Source organism: Centruroides sculpturatus, unplaced genomic scaffold (genome assembly GCF_000671375.1).
Source record: "Centruroides sculpturatus isolate CEXI.00-Female unplaced genomic scaffold, Cexi_2.0 scaffold314, whole genome shotgun sequence".
In the NCBI taxonomy this organism is placed as follows: Eukaryota; Metazoa; Arthropoda; class Arachnida; order Scorpiones; family Buthidae; genus Centruroides; species Centruroides sculpturatus.
In genome coordinates, this window is record NW_019384542.1 from 224,448 (window position 1) to 245,730 (window position 21,283).

The 21,283-nt window shown below is 27.6% G+C and overlaps 1 protein-coding gene across 1 annotated transcript in view; it reads left to right on the forward strand.

The window, feature by feature from the left end:
• LOC111623396 (zinc finger CCHC domain-containing protein 2-like) overlaps positions 1-21,283 on the forward strand; it is a 68,572-nt gene that overhangs the window by 17,253 nt on the left and 30,036 nt on the right. Inside the window, exons 2-6 of the mRNA XM_023365960.1 lie at positions 1,691-1,889; positions 4,980-5,035; positions 8,398-8,469; positions 13,567-13,633; positions 18,034-18,100. Coding sequence (XP_023221728.1) covers positions 1,691-1,889; positions 4,980-5,035; positions 8,398-8,469; positions 13,567-13,633; positions 18,034-18,100 — 461 coding nt within the window. The remainder of the gene's footprint in view (positions 1-1,690; positions 1,890-4,979; positions 5,036-8,397; positions 8,470-13,566; positions 13,634-18,033; positions 18,101-21,283) is intronic.

Consider the following 21,283-nt stretch of genomic DNA (forward strand, 5'->3'; position numbering starts at 1 on the left):
AATATTTTACGTTTTTGATACTAAATTAACATCTGAAGTATAATGTTTTATGGTTTTTATATTTTTCAATATATTTATTTTGTTTGTACAAAATAAAAAAATAATTTTTAACGATACAATAGTCTTCGTTAGGCTTAACATCGACGAAAATTCAATGCGAAGCGACACGCAATGGAGAAAAATTTCAACATGGGATAAATTCATATATTTTTTCGTACATGATTCGTTATCCGAAAAATAAGTTATCCGAACCACCCCAGTCCCCAATTGATTCGGATAAACGACGCTCTACTGTAATTACATAAATAAATGCTTATCTGATTGAATTTTACTTTCTTTGAATTCTTTTATGAGTATTATTTTTTTCTAAATATCTTTATGAAAATTTTGGAGTCGCGTTAAATTCGGGGTCGCGTTATATTCGGGCTAATACAGTAATAATGTAAGCAATGCATGTGCATTAATGAGAGCAATTGTGGTTGGACTGCTTTTTGAATTTTAAAATGTTATGAAATGTTAATATTTCATAACATTTTAAAATTCATATTGCCGTGAGGAGTCACCAGAGTAAATTTTTTTTGTAGACTTTCCTTTTGCACATTGTACATTATCTGTTCAAGATTAATGAAACTAATTATACTCTACTACATTCTTTTGACCTTACGGACAGGGTACTTTTTTACAGTTCACTTTAGATAATGTGAAATTTGGTAATTGGGACTCTATTATATAGTGGAAACTTGATAGGATCAGGAGTCTTTTAGATGATCCAGAAACTTGTTTGTTTTTGTTTTGGGTACATCAAGAATTATGCATTTAAAGTTTTATTAATTATAAATACTGTAATGCTGTAACTGTATTTAAAAATAAACAGATTTATTCAAAATCTAACATAATATTACATATATGGCCTAGTTTCATGATGCTACAATCCAAAAGATGTAGTAATTTTCATTTATATGGAGTTTGTTTCTGTGCATTATACTCTGTGGTGTGCATAATGCTACATATATATTTTTTTATTTTAACTGTCTTGGATAATTGAGTTTCTACTGTATCTCTATTAAGAAATTATCCATAAAAGAACTTAAATTATCATTAAATTTTATCAAAAAATTATTTCAGTTTTTAATTGGTGTTTTGTTATATTTTATAGTGACTAATATCATATTTACATTTTTCTGTCTTGATGAAATCTGTCTGTGTGGAATTATGCTCATAATTCCATATAGAGACATTGTCATTATAATAAAGCATTTTTTAATCTAAAAAAGTCTTTCCTTTTGACTTACATTGTTTGTTTATTTAAAAAATATTAAAACCTTGTATCTATAATTTTGTTAAAAGTATGAAAAGTAATTGCTAATTATAACTGAATGTCTGCTAGGCTAATCTTTCAGAAAATTATCTTCTGAATGAATGCATTACATTTTAAATTCACCCACAAATTTAAAACTTAATTTTAACAAATTTAATGTGTATTTTATAATAAATAAAAAAATTATAACATTATAATTTCCTAGCATTTGAAAAGTTTTAATTTTTTGGCAATAAAAATTTATCTTTAGAATTTTAGTTTGATCAGTTAATCAATTTGCAATTAGTCTTTTAAAGATTAATATTGTTTAAGTATATTTTAACATCTAACAAAAAATAAGAAAATATTTTTTTTGAAAACATTGTTTTACAGGTTGAATATTGTGAAAATTCTCTTCAAATAGCAACATCATTGCCATCAGTTTCAAAGGTACACGTGAATTCATTTTCATCAGCCTCGTTGCCAGCAATTCCAATTTCAACAGTTGCTACTGTTTCCTCACATAGAACTACTGGATCTCAGTTTCAAATTTCAACAGCACAAACACGATTAAGATTTTCTCCTAATCAAGGTATATATTAATTTATAACTACGGTATTATTTAATAGATAATTATTTATAGACATGAAAAATTTTAAAAATTGTAAATGGGAATCTGTGTTTTGTTGCAGTAGTAGAGAACTGTCCTAAGTGATATTTGTTATATGTCACATAGGACTTTTCATCATCAAAGAAACTTTATAGTGATCACTTACTACCAACTGTAATGATCAAAATTCAGTCAAATAAAAAGTGGAAAATATATGTTGTTCTGATAAGCATAATTGAGAATGTATCATTTGGCAGTTAGGACCATTTTCCATTACTGTGACAATTTTTAAATTTTTTGAGTTTAAAAAATTTCTTAATTGTAAAGACATTATTTCAAATTATATTTTATCTTTGCTAATATTTCTGTAAATATTTATATTAACAATAATAGTCTAATAGTTGATTAAAAATGCTGCAAAATAAAATTGTAATTTTGTAGTTTAAGAATAATGTTTGAGAAACACAATGTATTTGATTTGCTACAGATTGCATTGAATTTTTCAAGAATTTTTTATTTCGGGTGATGATGTTTATAGCATTGAAACAAAATGTTTGACTTCAGGTATATTTTTTGAAAGAAACTAAAATCAGTAAACATTTCTATGTATGTACCGAGTCCATATCAACCTGGAAAGTCAGAGAATAAGATTGTTAGCAGAAAAAATCAGAGAATGGAATCAAATGTCAGGGAATCTGCAATTACCACGGAATCCATCTGTTGCTCTCGCTCCTTTTTGATCTGAATATGTCTTTAAATTCAATTTGGTATAGGGGGGTATATGAAAACTGGAACGACCAAAAGAATGGCAAGATTTGCCATGCTTATATCTCCATGATTATATAAATGATAATCTAATGATTAAAATTTTGTTGGATAGAGGGCTTACGTTTAAATTTAAATTAGTGGTAGTGGGATGTCAGCTGTGAGCGGATTTGTACTTGCGTTTGAACAGTGTATAACTTTGGATTATGAAGAGGTAGGATGTTGAAATTGTTGATTTGTACAGAATGACAGGACATACAATATTATTTAACAATAATAACCAATAAAATAGAATTTGTAAACTTATAAGCCAATAAGTGTGTGAATTGAAGAAAATTTTCATAATGTCAAAGATATTGCAAAGGAAATATGAACAGAAATGTAAGAAACATATATCGTTGGAAAGAAAAATTTAAAAGAAATCAGAAAAACCCAAAATGACTAATGCTGAATGATGCAGGTTGTATAGATAGCGTAAGAAAACTAAGTGTATCAACTCTGATGCAAATACTTTGAGTGTGCTTCCGCATGAATTGATAGATATTGACTTGTGGCAACTACCAAGACTATTCGTTTATATCTTATCCTTCTTCTAATAACACAAAGACAGATTCACACCTTAAATGATTGCAATTGTGTCCCATACACAACCCTCTCAATTTTTTTTTACCTCTGTGACATCTGGTTAACTCTGCAGTCAGTTGATGCTGTAGGGGGAGGCAAAGAACTGTCCAGTTGGCTTAGCAATATTGTATATATAATATTGTATGGAACATTTTGGACTGCATGGTGAACCTCACACAATTCATGTATTTTTCTTTGTTGCTGGCCATATGCAGTATGTGGAGATAATAATCCTGCCAATTTTGATGGATTGATGATTTGTGATATGTCTTCTCTCTAACTGCATATTTTCATCTTCAGATGACCTGTGGAATTTTGGAAATCCACATTTTTTGGAAGTATACCAAAATATTGCAATAGAGTTAAAATTGGATTTTCAAAAACACCATCAACAACAACCCACTTTCCCACCAAAACCTTGCTGCTTCCATTATAAGTTTCATGGAGGGATGGGAAGAAATGTAATGACCTTGAAAGGGTCGGTGCTGGACCAAAAATAGCATGTGATAAGTGATCTCCCTCTCTCTCATGGAGTGTGCAATTTATTCTGTTTAAATTATTTTGAATTTCCCATCTCCTCTCAGAAAATTCAATTTCATGATGCAGTGTAAGTCTTTTTCTTATTTAATTAAACTTTACAAATTAACTTTTAAAAAATTATGAAATTTTTTATATGATGTAGAAATGACGTTGCTAATTATGTAATTGATTTTATGCAAAGTTTTTTTGTTTTTTTAAGGGAATAAATGTTTTTTTAATAAAAAAAATTTATGTAATTGTGTACAAAATGGGCTTAAATAGACTTGGCCAATTATTACACAATGTAAAGGGGAAATGCAAAGACCTTAATAGGTCAGAATATCATAATTGGTCAGGGAATCACAGATGGAATTATCTATCTGTATGGATCCTGTATGCAACATCAATAAAAATTATCTGAATGTGACTTTTTTAAAGTATATGGATTTGATTGAGATGATTCAATTTTGTGACCTCCATAATCACTGATAATAATCAAAATTTCTCCTTTTTGGATGTGTTTAAGACAAGATTGTATTTCATGAAAATTAGAGATCCTATAAACTTGAACTGAATATGTCATTTCTACTGTTAATCATCATGGAATATAGCAAGAAATGAGATATTAGTGTAATGCTATTTACATTGCAGAAAATTGATGTCAGGCTTATTTAGTTTTTTAAGACAAGAGCATATACATACATTATGTTTTGGTAACTAACAATTAATTAGCAAGCAAAATGACTATAAAAAGAATATCTAGCAATAAAATAATGGAAAAACTGAGTAAATGATTTTTAATGTATCTGGTATGCTAAAATGTTTTAAAGGAGCATATAAAATATGATCATAAATTTCATATGGATTAGTTTTCTTATGAACTAATTCAATGGTTGATTTATTAGAATATTCTATTTTATTAATTACTTCAATACTTTAAACTTCTAAATACTAATGAGTAAATGAAATCATTTACTCATTAGTATTTAGAAGTTTAAAGAGATTAATAAAGTTTATGAATAAAGAAGTAACATATTTTTTGTGATTTCTTTATTAACTAGCTTTCATTAGAAATATTTGAATTTAGTATTTTTTGGAAAATTAATTCATTATAAGTACAGAATAAATTTTTGATAGTAATGATTTTTTGTTGTTTATTTTTAGCATTTATTTCAGCTTTAGAACTGTTAGAAGTATGTGAAAAGACATACAGGATAAGAGTAAGTACAAAATTTCTTTGAAAATTATTTATTATATTCAACTTTTATATTTTGCATTCTGAATGATGTATAGTAAAATTTCTTTAATTTATTCTTTAACTAGCTGTTATCTGTGGCTTTGCCCACGTGGATTTTGCAATTTGATAGAAATAACCCTCCCTCGGTACTTCACTAAGATTCTCATTCATTAGTTGTTACTAATTTGGTAAAATTACTGATTTTTGTTTGTTTCAAACTATGGACTGGTAATGCACCTAAATTCATTTTTCAAATAATATGGGATTCTGAGATATGATAAATCTGAGTTTAATTTTTTTTTCAAAACATTAGGAAATTTTAGATAATGTCATTTAAGTTTAAATATTTACAGAAAAATAGAGTTTCAGTTATCCCAGTACCTCTTTGTAAACCACGTTTGTGGTACTGCCTTTCAGGGCTAAGACTTTTTAAGCCTTAATCCTCTCTCTCTCCCTCTCCCCCTCATGGAATTTCCAAAAATCCCTTCTTAGTGTGCATTCTCATTGCGTACCCTTCTAAAACACAGTTAAAAACAAAAAATTGCATCTAAAATAGTACAGTAGAAGTCGTTCTTCAGGTTAAGTCTTAATCCTCTCCCCCATGGTGGAATTTCCAAAAATCCCTTCTTAGTGTGCATATTCATGACGTACCCTAACTGTGTACCAAATATCACCTCGTTAGGTTCAGTGATTTTCTCTGGGCAATGATGAATCAGTCAGTCAGTCAGGACATGTAATTTTATAAATATAGATTAAAAATATATGTGTAAGTTTTATTGATTGAAAGTTAAAGTAAATTTTACTTTTAATAATTGCTTTAAAATTTATAAGTAAAATACATATTTTTAATTATAGTATAATTTTGTCATGGATGTCAATTTACATCAATAGGTCTAAATATTAAATTGATAATATGGTATTTTGATTAGGGCTGGATGCCTTAACTAACTCTATATTTCATAATTATTTTTACTCTCCTGGTTATTATAGACTATAACATAGGCAAAGTACAGTGATCAGTTAGATTTTAATCCCTTCTCTCTTTTTTTTTTTTTTTTGCATTTTTTGATGTTTTGACACACTGAGTTCAAAAAATGTAAAAAAAAACTTATAAAATTGTTGTGTGTTTTGTATTATTTTTCAGGAATGGATAAACCTAAAATTTTGAAATTTGGCAGTGTTATTTCTGTGATAAATGATGGATAACATATAACCTCTGAACAAAAGTATGGAATATTTTATTCTGCAAAAAATTATTTTGATCCTTAAATAATCAAACTGACAAAAATATTATTGAACTTTTAATAATTGGCAAATATAATAGACATATTAGAGTATTTACACACCAAACTTTATGAAGACATTTACACAAATTACAAAGTTAAAGTATTTTAAAAAAAATAAAAGTTGGAGTTTAACAAAAATATGGAATCATAAAAATATTAAAGTATGGAATATATTGATGATTATTATATTAAAAAATTTAGATTTTAACATGCTAAAATGAATAATACTCTTGTAAATAAATTTTATGATGTCATTATAGTGAAGTATAAAATTGCAGTGAACATGATAATGAAGTGAATGATGGCACTGAGTAGTAAATTAAGTGAAGGTAAGAAACAGTTAATAATTTTGACACATCAAGAAGAAAAATTACAGAGAATAATAGCAAAAACATTACAATGCTCTCAAAGAACGGTTTCAAAAATAATTTCAAAGTCTAAAACATTTAGAACTGTAAAAATCAGCAACAAGTTGGAAGACCAAGAAACTACAACCAAGAGAGGCGACTTAATTAAAATTGTTAAGGAAAACAGATATTTGTCATCAAGCAACATTAATTCAAAGTGGAGAGATAGATGTTAATGTGTTAATGTATCAGACATTACAATAAGCAGTCTAGCAAAAAAAGGTTACCACTCAAGAAAAGTCAAAACAAAACTCTATCTGACAAAAATAACAAAAGAAAAATTGTTTGAAATGGACCAAAACTCTTAATGACTGGCAATGAGTTATGTTCACAGATGAATCAAAACTATGTATTGGCTATGGTAATATGGCAGTACATAAAGATCAGATGAAAAATTCCATTTTGAATGTTTAAATTCATCAGCAAAATTTCGTAAAAGTGTAATGATATGAGGATGTAAAGGAGTTGGTGAAAAGGCAATCCTTAATTGTACATTGAATGCTGATGGTTACTTGTAGTTATTAGAATCTTTGGTTGTTAAAACATCAGAAGATCACTTTGGTAATGAGGATTTCATCTACCAGGATGATAATGCATCATGCCATACGGCTAGACAAATTATGCAATGGTTTCAAGAACATAACATACAGTGTTTAGAATGGCATGCCAATAGTCCAGATATATCTCCAATTGAAAATGTTTGGAATATTCTGAAGAAAATGATCTCTAAAAAAAATGAACTACAACAATAGAAGAATTAAAGAAGACAGTCAAAGAACTTGGTCACAGGTTGATTTGGAACTGTGTAGAAAACTTATTTCTACAATACCACAAATTAAGACTAATTAGGGCAAAAGGTGACCCTACAAAATATTAATCATCATTATTCTATACTTTTGTTCAACTCTTACTTTGTTTAAAATGCTGCAATTTTGTAATTTATGCAAATATCTTTACAATGTTTGATGTGTAAATACTCTAATATGTCTATTATATTTGCTAATTATTAAAAGTTCAATAATATTTTTGTCAGTTTGATTATTTAAGAATCAAAATAATTTTTCTGCAGCAATTACAAAATATTCCATACTTTTGTTCAGGGGTAGTATATAAATACTAAGGAGTCTGAGTTAGTTGGCAAAAAAAAAGAAAGAAAAAGAAATGCCAATTTCCCAGTCCTGATTTCAGTAGTGTTGTGATATTGCAAAAAATTTGTTTTCAATTTTATTGTGAGAATTTGTTGTTAGTAACTGCCTTAGTAGAATTTGATAATTATTGGAATATTGGTTATTTAAAGTAGAAATAAAATCTTATTTCTTATTGTATTGATAAATTATAATCATTAAATTTTTAGAGTTATTTTGTAGTTATTAAGTATATAGATACCAAGTAATAATTTGAATGTGTATGAATAAGATTCAATTTTTTAAATCTACATTTTCAAGAATTTAAATGCATTATGATTAATGCATTTAAATTTTTTTTAATATAATTATTTTTGTAAAGTAATAGCTTACACTAATTGTAAATAATAATCATAAATTAATATTTATTTATCTCACTAAGTATTTAACTTAATTACACTAAAATCTGAAAATATTATTCCTGTTAAATTTAAAATGAATTTTCAAAAGAAACATCATATTTATTAGGTAACATGGACCACTGATGAACAGATAGAAATATTTAAGACTCATCAAGATGTCTGCAGCTTTCATAACAGGGTAAGTATTACTTCATATTGTTTAAAATAGCAATCTAATTAAAAAATTGTTTGTTTTTCTAAATTATGTATGTAATTGTAATGATACTCAAAAATTTTTGAATTTCATTATTCCAAAAAAATAAATGAATTTACTCTTTTTCTGGAGTTATATTTAAAATATTAAAGTATCTATATTATATACAGTAAAACATTTTTAAGATGACACTTCCAAAACTTTGAAAAATTGGTCATTTTAAGCAGTGTGTTCTTGTCAAATGGAATGATGAGTAAAAATAATGGATACAGAGTACTGTATATATAGTATTGTCCAATAGTAATACATTTCTACATATTATACATATTGTAATATTCTAGTTTTGCTGTATTTTATACACAGACTACTGTGTATAAAATAAGCAAAACTATTTAAAAATGCAGTATGTAAAATACAGCAAAACTATTTAAAAAAAACAGTATGTAAGTATACAATGTAAATACATTGTATACTTACATACTGTTTTACATACTGTTTTTTTAAATACAAAAGTATTTAAAAAAACAGTATGTAAGTATAAAAAGCTATGTATTGATTGCTAATCAATACATAGCATTTTTAAATAGTTTTGTTGCAAGAAAATTTATTTATAAATATATCACGTCTAACTTTGTATACTTACATACTGTCTTAAATATTGATTTAAGGTAATCTGAAAAGTACATTTTTTTTACTCCGATTACCTTGTTTTGATAAGATGATGCCATCAATATTTCTTTTCTATTTGATCAAACAGATCCCTCCTTTAGGTCAAACAAATTTCAAAAATATTCAGAATTCATCATTATTTACCATTTTATTTATCCCTATTAATGGAAAGATTAAATTCATTGGTTTTGTTGTATTATTTGGTTTAATAAGAATAATATACAGGGATATTAACAGCAAATTATATACAGGTATCTCTTGATTAATGTGATTAATTAATCTGTGAATGCTACCACATATATCAAAATTGTGTTAATCAAGTACAGAGGTACCTTAGTACTCAACTAAACAATCACCATGCAGTAGAACAAATTTTTGATTAATAACAAATATTTTTATTTTAATAAATAAAAATAGCAAATTCACCAACACTTCATTTGCCAAGAAAAACATACCTATGTTAAGTAAAGACAGCTGTTAAAGCTGTATTAAGTAAAATTTCTGTTGTGTATGAAATGAGATTGCCACAATTAATTTTGCACATTAATTAAATCTCACGTTAAGCAAGGGATATCTGTACCTGCTATGGAACACAATAGTACTAAATAGAAGAAAATAGAGACCTTGAAACTGGAAAAAAGATTAAGGTGAGTTTTTACACCTAACAAAACAGTGAAACATACATTGTGCATCGTAAATGCCCATGATTTTCAATTTTATCATCCTTCTGGATTTGTTCCAGATGATGATAAAATTGAAGAACTGGTTGTCTCAAAGGAATTATGAGTCAAATTGATCAGTGATTGGGTAAATGGTTGGATAAATGAGGATTAAAAACAGAGTCCTGCAGAATAAAAATTATTTTCTAAGAAAATCTGGTTATCTAAATGAGTGTCAGAGAGGTTTTACTGTAATATATAAAATTACATTGACTTCATTAACTCACTGACTCACATGAAATTTTTGAAATAAATACAGTTATTTTACAAAAAAAAAAAATGAAACTGTATTTGAAAGATGTGTGTTGAGTTTGTTTTCAGAAAAGTCCAAAATTTTAAAAAATATTTTAAGTCAAAATTTAATACTTGACAACTCTTAGAACATTTTGATATTGCCATTGGTTTTGTCTTTAGATCTTCAAAATTAATTAAATTAGATCATCTGAATTCTAATTAGCATTGACTTCAGAATATTTTTAGTCAGATAGAACTGATGTCATTTGATAAGCAGCAACTGAAAAAGAATTTAAAATATTTGAGTTGTTTTATAGAATTAATGGAACTATAGACATAATTACATAATTGACATTACATAATTGAAACTAATGATCAATCTTAAATTTCTTTCTTGATTTTTTTTTAAACTTATCAACTAGAGATTCTTACTTGAAACAGATGAGCAGACATGTTTTTCTCAGTTATATGTGTTATGTGCTGGGTTCCTGATAGTGTGCACACATGCACACATTGTGCTTAATAATTCAGAATTGCGCGCACACATTTTGGTTGTGCACCCAACACACACAAAGCAATTTTCTGTTTTTTCTCATCTTCCCCCACAGTGCCAAGTTCTGAACTTGTTTTTATGGCAGGCACAAGAAGCTATCATACTGCTAATATATACATGATATAGACTGTATTAAATTCCTTTAATTTTTCAACGTGGATTATATTTGTTTTTGTTACAGTTAAATATTTTAAAGTAAATTTAAGAATTGATACATGTTAATAAAGCAAAGTATTATTTTAAATTAATTGTATTGATTGGCTATGTGTGAGACAGATATTTAGGATAAAAAAGTTTGTAGAATAAAAATTTTTTAATTAAAAAATTACTTTAAAAAATTAAGAAAGTAAATTCTAAAAGATAAAACAGAACTGGATTATAATGGAACTGGATTCACCACAATTACAATCACTGGAGTAGGAATTGTTTTCATATTAAACAACTAAACATGAAAGTAAATAGGAAAATATTTAATAAATATATGTAACTACTATTACATTATATGCAGATTATAACAGTCTTTTAAATCAAAGTGTGCTGTAAGTACTGGAAATTTTTGATCAAATCTTTGAAATGAGAGAAAAATAATGGCAGCTCCTCCAGTTTGCTGGAGTGTGTTGGTAGGTGACTATATATGATTGGTGGACTCTATATGACATATCATGAATTCTGATTGGTTGTGTGACATTTTTTGATGTTTATTTCTTTATACAGTATATACAGGCTGGTTTATTTAAAATGTTCCTAACAACTATCTTGTAAAACATGCATTCAATTAAAAAATTGATGAGAATAAAAGTTATGTATTTTTAAGGGTTTTTTTTTCAATTCCATAAAAGTTATGCCACCCTGCCACTCCTATAAGGAGCAGGAGCCAATTTTATTTTTTTTTAATTGGGAATCTAAAAATAGAAAAAAAAAATAGTGGTCCTATTTGAAAATCTAAAGTTTTATTTAAAATAGTTTTTCCAAAAATGTTAATTTTGAAAGTTATGATCATTTTTAGACATACTTTCAAAAGAGTAACAGTTAAAAAAATACTTTTTCTATAATTTAATTTATTGTAACTAAGTAAGACATTTAAATATTTTAATAATTGATATTTAGATAATTATATAATCAATTATGTAATCAAGATAAAAACTTTAATTTTCATTTAGAATTTTTTGTTTTGATTAAATTCAAATTTTTAGGGATAATTGTTTTTAAAGAAAGAATATTTGTTTTGTTCATTCAAAATACATGTTATTTTCATCTCTGTCTATGGAATTACTAATGGTTAAAAGATGTAGTAATAAAAATATATTTTTTAATCAAAATGGCAATTATGTTAAATACAGGTATCCTCCATACAATACAGCATTTATATAACATGGTTTTGCTCTAACACAGTTTTAGAATTTGGAAAATCCTCTTTACAAAATTTCACAATTTTTAAGTGCAAACTCCATTATTCAATATTTTTTTTTATTTAAGTAAGCATGTGTGTTGTCTCAAATTTGCCTATGCATTTTAGAATATTGAAATTTTTAATTTGTTTTAAACCTTTTGTCAGGTTTACTTTAATGAAAACTTCTAGTACAATTTTTTTTTTCTTGTGTTAGCTTTCCTATCAACCAGGTGCTGTCGTCGTTGCTTTCAGACTTTAGTCTTTATGTCTGTCAATGTGTTTTGTTTTTATAGATTAATTTATTTAAACATTTTTAGGTAAATGTCATTAATCATGGGTAAGCAATCATTTGTAAAAATTATGAAATACAGCAGTATCTTGGTACTTGAACTGTTTCCATCTTAAACAATTTGATATTCAAACACAAATTCTGGAAAAAAATTGCTTGGTACTCAGCTGAATCATACTTTTAATTGTGATTGTTAGTTAATTATTGATAGGAAATAAATTATTGATTGCTTTAATAAATATATTTCTCATAGTAATGAAAAAGAATAAGATACTTTTGTTAACTTTTGGTTTTCCCTATGTTTTGCACTAGTCCTTTATTTTGTGTAGCACAGATTTGCATAACATGTCACTTTTTCAGAATGTAAGTACTGTATTATACAAGGAATACCTGTAATTTGATTCTTAAATTTAATGAATTATATAATTTGAAATAAAGAAAGAAAAACAAACAATAGAAAATTTTGTAATAGTATTATTATACCTTTTGGGATTAAACCTTTTGATTTCATATTGAAATTTTAAAACTAATTGTCAAATATACACTTTTTTAGTTTTGAATTTAGATAGAAATAGTTTGAAATTTCTTGTGGTTTACACTGAATAAAAACTGAAAAATTTTATGATCCACAACATTTCAGTCTAGGTCAGCAGTTCCCAACCTCTTTTGACTTGCATACCACCTGGCAATCCATTTTCGTAAGTTTTATTTTGTGTTCGTCAAACAGTGGTGCCTTGGTCAATTATACAACACTTTACAATTACATGTAAAAAAGTTGTTTTAAATCAAAAAGCATTGGAGGAAGACACAGCTAAATATAATAAAAATATAATTATATTTTTATTTAAAACTTAGAATCAAATGCTATGATATTGCCAAAGGCTTCAATGCAGAATATGAATATTGTTATAGTACATTACCATTATTAATTTTTTTTTTTGCATACCCCAAAATCACCATTCCTGGAAGTATACATACCTCTAGTTGGGAATCATTGGTCTAGGTTACTATTTAAATTAATGTGAGAAATATGAATTGAAATGAATTTTATTGTTAAATTTGGCTTATTATTTTAATATATAATTTTATTTACATATTAAATTGGTATCAAAATTTAACAGTCTTCTGTGAAATTTTATGTGATTAGTTTTATTTTGATTAGAGTTTAAAATATATATGATCAAAATAACTTGATTCAATTTCTAATTTATAATAAATCATTTTTCAGTTACTACAGTTATTTCCACCAGAAGCTAAAGCTCTGTGTCCAGACAAGTTTATTCCTGAATTACCAAGTAAATAATTATATGCTTTATTTAAACTTAACAATAATAATATATCTGATTTTCAGTATGTTTTATTAATATATTGAATATTAAATATGAATTGTATTTAACTTGACAACATGAAAGTATAAAAAGAAATTAAACTAAATTTGAGGAAAAATTACTTCTTGTGCATGCATATATATGTTTTTGACAATAGGCTTATTAATTACATAATTAGACTAGAATTACATGATTTGAATGTAATTAGACTAGAAACGATTAATTATTAATGAATATATTAATATAAGTAAATATATATGGATATCTCAAAGGAAAGTGATACTTGTGTATTAGTGTTGTTGTTTCAATACACAGAGCTTTGTGTCTGCACACCTTTGGTAGGTGGTGTAGTGTGTTAGAAAGCAAGGTGTTATTGTTGGAAAGTGTTAGTGTGCTGTTTGTATGTGCTGAAGCAAGTTGACTACATACAGTTATGGCATAGATTCACTCAACCATATAGTGCAATATGTTACACAAACTCAAATGGCTTTTAGGAGTGACTTGGTATGTTGTGAATGGGGTTATTCTGTTGCACGGCATTGCATACCTGCATGTGGTAATAGTGCCAAGATTTGCTGTAACACTTCATCTGGAGTGTTAACCCTGACTTGTCATCTTGCAACTACCATATCTTCGGACTACTGAAGAAAGCTCTCAAAAGCCTCTGGTTTGCTTGTGATACTGAGGTCAAAAGGCTGTTGAAGACTGACTCTGCTGATCATGGACATTCTTTGCTCATGATATCCAAAATCTAGTGACATGCTGAGACACTTAGTTGAATCAACAAGACAATTGTGTGTAACATATAGGCAATCTTTGTATCAATATTATTTCCTGTATGTTCACACATTCCAACCAATAAACCATTACATAAAAAACCCAAAAGTCTCATTTTCATTTGGATGACTCTTATATTTGTACTGGATACTGTGTAGTAAGTACCCTGTCATACATGACTGGGAACTATGTAATTAATGGTCTTGTCTTTTGTCTCAGTCAGATTGATCGGAGCCCATTGTTAATATGTTACTATAACATGGAGAAAAGGGTAAAATGTTTTTATCCAAACTCCTTACTCTAGTTAACATATTATGCTCCCATTGAATGCTAATCACTTTCAGACTTACCCAACCAGGACAACATGACAAACCATGACAGTGCAGACACCTCTGCCATTTGCATTTCAGATACAGAACTGTGTCAAAAATTTTATAGACTTGAAAAAGGTTTCCTTGGTGTCATTTCTGAGTAATAGAGACCTTAATATTCTTTCAGTTTCTTGAATAAGATAAGACTGTTTATTAAAACAAACTGTCTTAGGCATTTTCTTAGATATTGATATACTACTACACTTGTGAATAAAAAATGGCAATGTTGAACAGTTAGATTTAGTGTCATCTATTGAACAATCCAGCTTTGAATATTATAATAATAAAAATAAAATTAATAACAACATAACAATAAAAATAATCATAAATAATAAATGTTTTGAAGTAGTGCCATCTATGGAGAAAGGAAGACCACAAACAAACCTATGAATTATTATATTTTTAGTAATTTTTAATTTAATTAATTTTTGAAATATATAAAAATAATAGATTAGAAAAGGATTCAAAGTAAATTCTAGTAATTAAGTAAATATATTATCTATTATATTATCAATATATTCTGCATTAGATCTCTTTTGACAATTTTGAGAGTTGAAGATTTAAAATTCTACTGCTATTTTATAGATATTGCAAAAATAATTGATTAAAGTAATTTACTTCTGAAAATATTTATATTCATAGACATGTTTATCTAAAATTTTATAAATCGATAACTTTGTTAGATCATTAATAAAAATTCTAATCTAATTATATTTACATTATTAAAATAAATTTGAACTTTAAATGATTAATAACTTGCATATTTTTTTTTTTTAAATTTGATTTTTCTTAATATCATTGTTTGTATCCATTTACCCCAGCATTGAAATAGATTAATTCCCCTAATAAGGGCACTTTGAATCACTGAAAATTACCAAACATTAAGAAGATAGATCATTTAGCAACTTTATGAATAAGTTGTTTTTTTGTATTCCTAAAAATATCCAAAACTTGAAACTGCCCTATAATATTTGAAATTTCCACAGATAATATATTTGTTTGTTCAGAAAATATATTTCTAATTTGTGGTTTTCTTTTCAAATAAGAAATTTCATCAAAAATAATAAATTCTAAAAAAATTTTTTGTAAAATTCCTTAAGAATAAGCAAGTTAAAATTCACTCTTTTGTATCCGATTTCGAAAGAATTAATATATATGGAGAAAAATGAAAAATAAAGTAAGAAATAATTAATAAGTTTCAAGTTCATCTCTGTTTTTAGTTCTTTCGAAATCGGATACAAAAGAGTGAATTTTAACTTGCTTATTCTTAAGGAATTTTACAAAAATTTTTTTTTAGAATTTATTATTTTTAATATCTATAATAACCGATCCCATTGTTTTANAGATGGACTACAACTTGAAACTAAGAGATAATTAATAAGTTTCAAGTCGTAGTCCATCTCTGTTTTTTAATTCTTTCGAAATCAGATACAAGAGTGAATTTAACTTATTTATTCTTAGGAAATTTTACAATTTTTTAGAATTATTGTTTTTAACATTCATAATAACCGATCCCATTGTTTTAATATTTATTTACTAAGAAATTTCATGTTTAGATGGACTATACAGCAAAATAATTTTTCCAATGTATTGCCCTACCATACTTCACAGGAATAAATTGAGCTGAGATAGGCAGATAGGTATATGTGTATCAAAGTACTTCATTCCTGTCTACATCAGTCTGTTCCAAGATATATTGTTTAATAAACATTGTTGTTATTCAAGTACATAAACATCATTCTTTGTTAAAACATATCAAACAAACAGCAGTATGTGAACTTATCTATCTTAAACAATTTATATATGAGTATTGTTGAAATTATAATGGCAACTGTCACTGAACACATATAATCTTTCCTATGTACTGACAGAATAATTCTTTAAAATTTTAATTATTAATCTGAGAAAAAATGTAACAGTTTTATATTAAGTTTCTATGATTATATTTAATTAATTTAAATTGTTCAAATCATAATGAAAGTGTCAAATTGATTTATAGTAAATTATTCTTCTCTTTTGTACAGTATTACATTTTTTCAGTGAATTATGTCATATTGAACTTAACTAATTTTTTGTTATAAAATCAAATCATAATATAATTATTATTCAGTATCATGGTAAAACCTTGATTTCATGGATGAAATTTCTGTTCCATATGTCATAAGTGGAAAAAAACCTCTGTTAATTTTAAAATGCTTTTTACATATAATTAAATTGACAGGCTATTGTTTTTTCAAATGAAAGTCACTACTTTTAAAAAAATTATTTATTTCTTTAGTTAAATACAATTAGAATGTATTTTTCAAAACATATTTGTTTATTTTGATTTAGATTGTATTATTGTTTATTACAGTCTCAGAACTATGGTGAGTACATAAGTAATAATACATATACCGTGTTTCCCCGAAAATAAGACATCCGCAGAAAATAAGACCTAGCAGAGAGTTTGCTGAATTGCGAAATATAAGACCTCCCCCTGAAAGTAAGACCTAGCGAAGTTTTTTTTAGTCGTAACAGTCATCGACAGATGGTTGAAAGTGGCCGTTGGCTTTTTGAAAGTACAGCCACTGATTGGTCAGCAGACAATTACATCACACGACATGATTTGCATAAGACTATGGCTTGGGAATCACAGATTTGCATAACGTTACGGCTGGTGATGGCTAATTGGTTGGCTGGGAATCACGCCACATGACATTTACATAGTGCTACGGTTCACTAAGCACTAATTGGTCATCGAGTCCGATGTTGGTGCTATAAAAAGGCGACAGTTTGACACACCGGATATATGTCACTCTTGTCTAAGTTCGACTTGGGAATTTTTTTGTTCAATAATAAATGTGAATTCTTCTTCCTGGAAAAATAAGACATTCCTTGAAAATAAGACCTAGTGCATTTTTCAGAGCAAAAATTAATATAAGACACTGTCTTATTTTCGGGGAAACACGGTAGAAAACTTTTCTGTGGAATTAAACCTCTCATATATACTTAATTTTAACTACACAAACATACTGTATATACATAAGTAAAAACAGATAAACTAATGAATTTGCCAATTTTTAATATGCACATTCAGAAAATGGATGTTTGGCGTTAATGGACATCCTTTCACCTGAATTAGTCCATTAAATTGAGGTTTTACTATATAAAAATATTTTTTTTTGTATTTTATTCCTAAATATTTTTTTTGTATTTTATTCTTAAATATTTTTTTTACAGATATTCCACTTGAAAACAAAAAGGATATCAAAGATGATTTAGTGACCAAAATGAAAGAATATTTTAGGTACTAATAATTTATATTATCTTTTATATTTTTCTGATTAATATGTACTACTGACTTCATACAAACTTTGATTATTTTGTTTCAAAATTAACTTTTTACTGGAATTGGGAATGAATCTCTAAAATATCTAATAATAAATATATATATATACAGTAGAGCCTCGAAAACTCGGCCTAATGTGGACCAAAGGGTGGCCGAGTTTGTGAAAATGCCGGGTTATCAGGAATGGGGTTAAAAAAAAGATAAGTATGCGTGTTTCCTCAGAAAATATTGTACTGTACTTGTATGTATTGTTTGCTTGAGAATACAACAAAGGAAAAGTACGACCTTTATGAAGGCATAGAGCCTTTACTACATGAAAATGAAAATTAATGAATACACTGTGTACAGTAATTTACCTGATAAGACAGACCTCAGAAAAATACTTTGAGGCATAAAGCTGTCTATAATGAAAATTAATTAACTAAGGATTTTTTTGCCCTGCTAGGGAGTGGCCGAGTTATCCGGAGTGCCGAGTTTTCGAGGCTCTACTGTATTAGTTTATTTGAATTTGATATTTAACATGAATTCATTGCTGAAAAATTTAAACTAAAAGTCAATGATACATATATTTAACTATATTTCAAAATAATAATTTAGCTTGAACTGAAACCAGCAGATAACATTTAGATGGTTATCATTAAGGGCTGGATTTGTATGCACATGCATATTTATTTTTTAAATGCTGTTGTAGCCTTGATATAAACACAATTTGAGTCTAAATAGATTAAATTAAGATAGTCTGATAATACATATTTTATATGCATATTTAAAAGCTCACATAAAATATTTTTACTGCATATTTTGTGATTTGACTATTTTCAGAACTAAATAAGTGCTTTATAAATTTCATAGCTTGTTTACGTGACTGCATGTGCTATTTTAAATGTTCTACAGTCTGTTTCTGCTATCTGTTCAGTGAATCTTTTTGTGCAGGTATAATTTATATGAGAAATATCATTCTGCCATCCAATTATGCAGGGACATTGTCAACTGGATGACAGCAAGTGGGTGATGGTCATTTGGGCGACAAAATAAGATCAATAATAGACAAAATACAAAATTTCAGAGGTTATGATAAGTTGTACAAGGGAGATTGAACTTCGGTGGATGTCCATTTATTTCATTAAATTTTATATAGTTTATGCATTTTATTACAATTATTTCAAAAGTTTTTGTACGTTTCATTTTTACTTATGGTATATATCATTCATATGGTGATAATGGTTTTAAGAGGGGGTTGAGCTTTATTGGATGCCCAAAGAGAGGAGAGGGTTATGGAAACTGGGACAAGAGAGGGTAAAAATTTCAAGAGAAATGTGGATGTAATTTATGGATAGCCCTTATAAGCAAGTAAACATCAATTGAACTATCAGGATGTCTAGTTTTAAATCAAAGCTCACAGTCAGCTGTTTTGACAGCTAAAATATAAAATTATATTTTAATTGAAAAAATATTATACAAAATTATTTTTAATATATAGTATGTTTACTTATAATGATAAAATGATTTTCTCATTGTAATAATGAAAGTTTTTGATATGATTCACAAATGATGCTGTAAGCATAATATTTTAAATTTTCAAATGTGATTTGCACATTTTGAGTAAAAATACTTGTTAGAACTAAGTTTACTGCTGTTTTGAGTCTTAAAAAGTGGTTTTACAAGATGAGTCACTCTTGACATTCATGGTTTGAATGAATGAATTCAAAAATTGGTTAACTCTGTAAAGTACTATCTTATTTTATCGGATCGCTCTACAACAATTCTTATAATCAGAGAGCCGTTACCTAACGGGTACTTTACGCGGGTTTGCGTTTGTTAGTTGCCAGGCCTGGACTTTTCGCGTGCACCGAAGTAAATTAAGGACAAGTTAGTCTAGTCAAAAATCAAAAATATTTAATAAAGATTCTAGAAATACTATTTACAATATATACAACAATCAACAAATTTATTCAATAAAATCAAATCCAAAGTCAACCCGACAAAACTTCAATCTTATTCTAACTTAGAACTAGTCCCCTTGGAATTCCGATAAAATCATTCCTTAACTTAGGTACAGAATTTCTTAGAACTACAAATCCTAACCGTCACCTCAATTATACTAGAAACCTTTTTCTCAACTCAAGACTTTTCCTATTCCTCGATCCACAAATCGAATACTGCAATCGCCTCGGACTATTTCCTATTGGACACCTCGTTCACTGCTACTAGCACACCAACGCTTTCTTTGCAGGAGCTCACCTCTCCCGTCTTCACTTGAGCTACACTATTTATAGTCTGAGGTGACGTCACAGTTTCTAAGTGAGACATTCCCCTCATTTACATACTTACACATAACATTCACTTTTTTCTCATTTATCTGGTAGCTTAATTCCCAACAATACTTTGTTAACCTTTTACAGTCTTTTGTTGAACAATTATCGGGATGTTTCCTTTAAGGTTTAACAAGTTCCTAAAAGTCTGTGGGGTCTTTCCCCCCTTTCAGTGCGGACTTTCTATCTGCCGCTCGGGCGTGCACGTGAGTGCGAGTGTTAGCTATGGCGCTTTCTTTTCGTCGTCGGTTAGTTGGTTTATCTTCACTTTTTAACTTTCTAAGGTGACGGGTGAGGAAACCTTCGTCCTAACTAAACATAAGTATAATAAAATAAATATAATATAATAATAATAAATATAATAAAAGCAAAATAAAAGTAAAATAAAATAACGCTCGGACTTGGTTCCTTACATCTCATGACGATGATATTTGTTCAGTTCATTGCATCACTTGCCAAACCTCGTTTAGGCAAATACAATGAAATTAAAGCATTTACAAGACATGACAATTGCAAGAAGCATGAAAAAAAAAAGTGCATCTTCTCATTTATCTTTTCCTACCTGGTCATCATGTTGGCCAATGAAACAGTTTCTAAAGATGGCAACACTATATGATATGATGGGATAGTTCTTTGAGTAAAACAGAATTTGCTGTAATTTCTTTGATGGAAATGTTGCAATATTAACTTTATCTGAAAAAGATTACAATCGTGTCTTGTAATACACAATAAAAGCATGCATATACACATATAAATGGAGAATTTTCACATTTCTTTCAAAAGATTGATTTTGGATTTACCAATTTTTTTCAGTTGTAAGCATGATGTT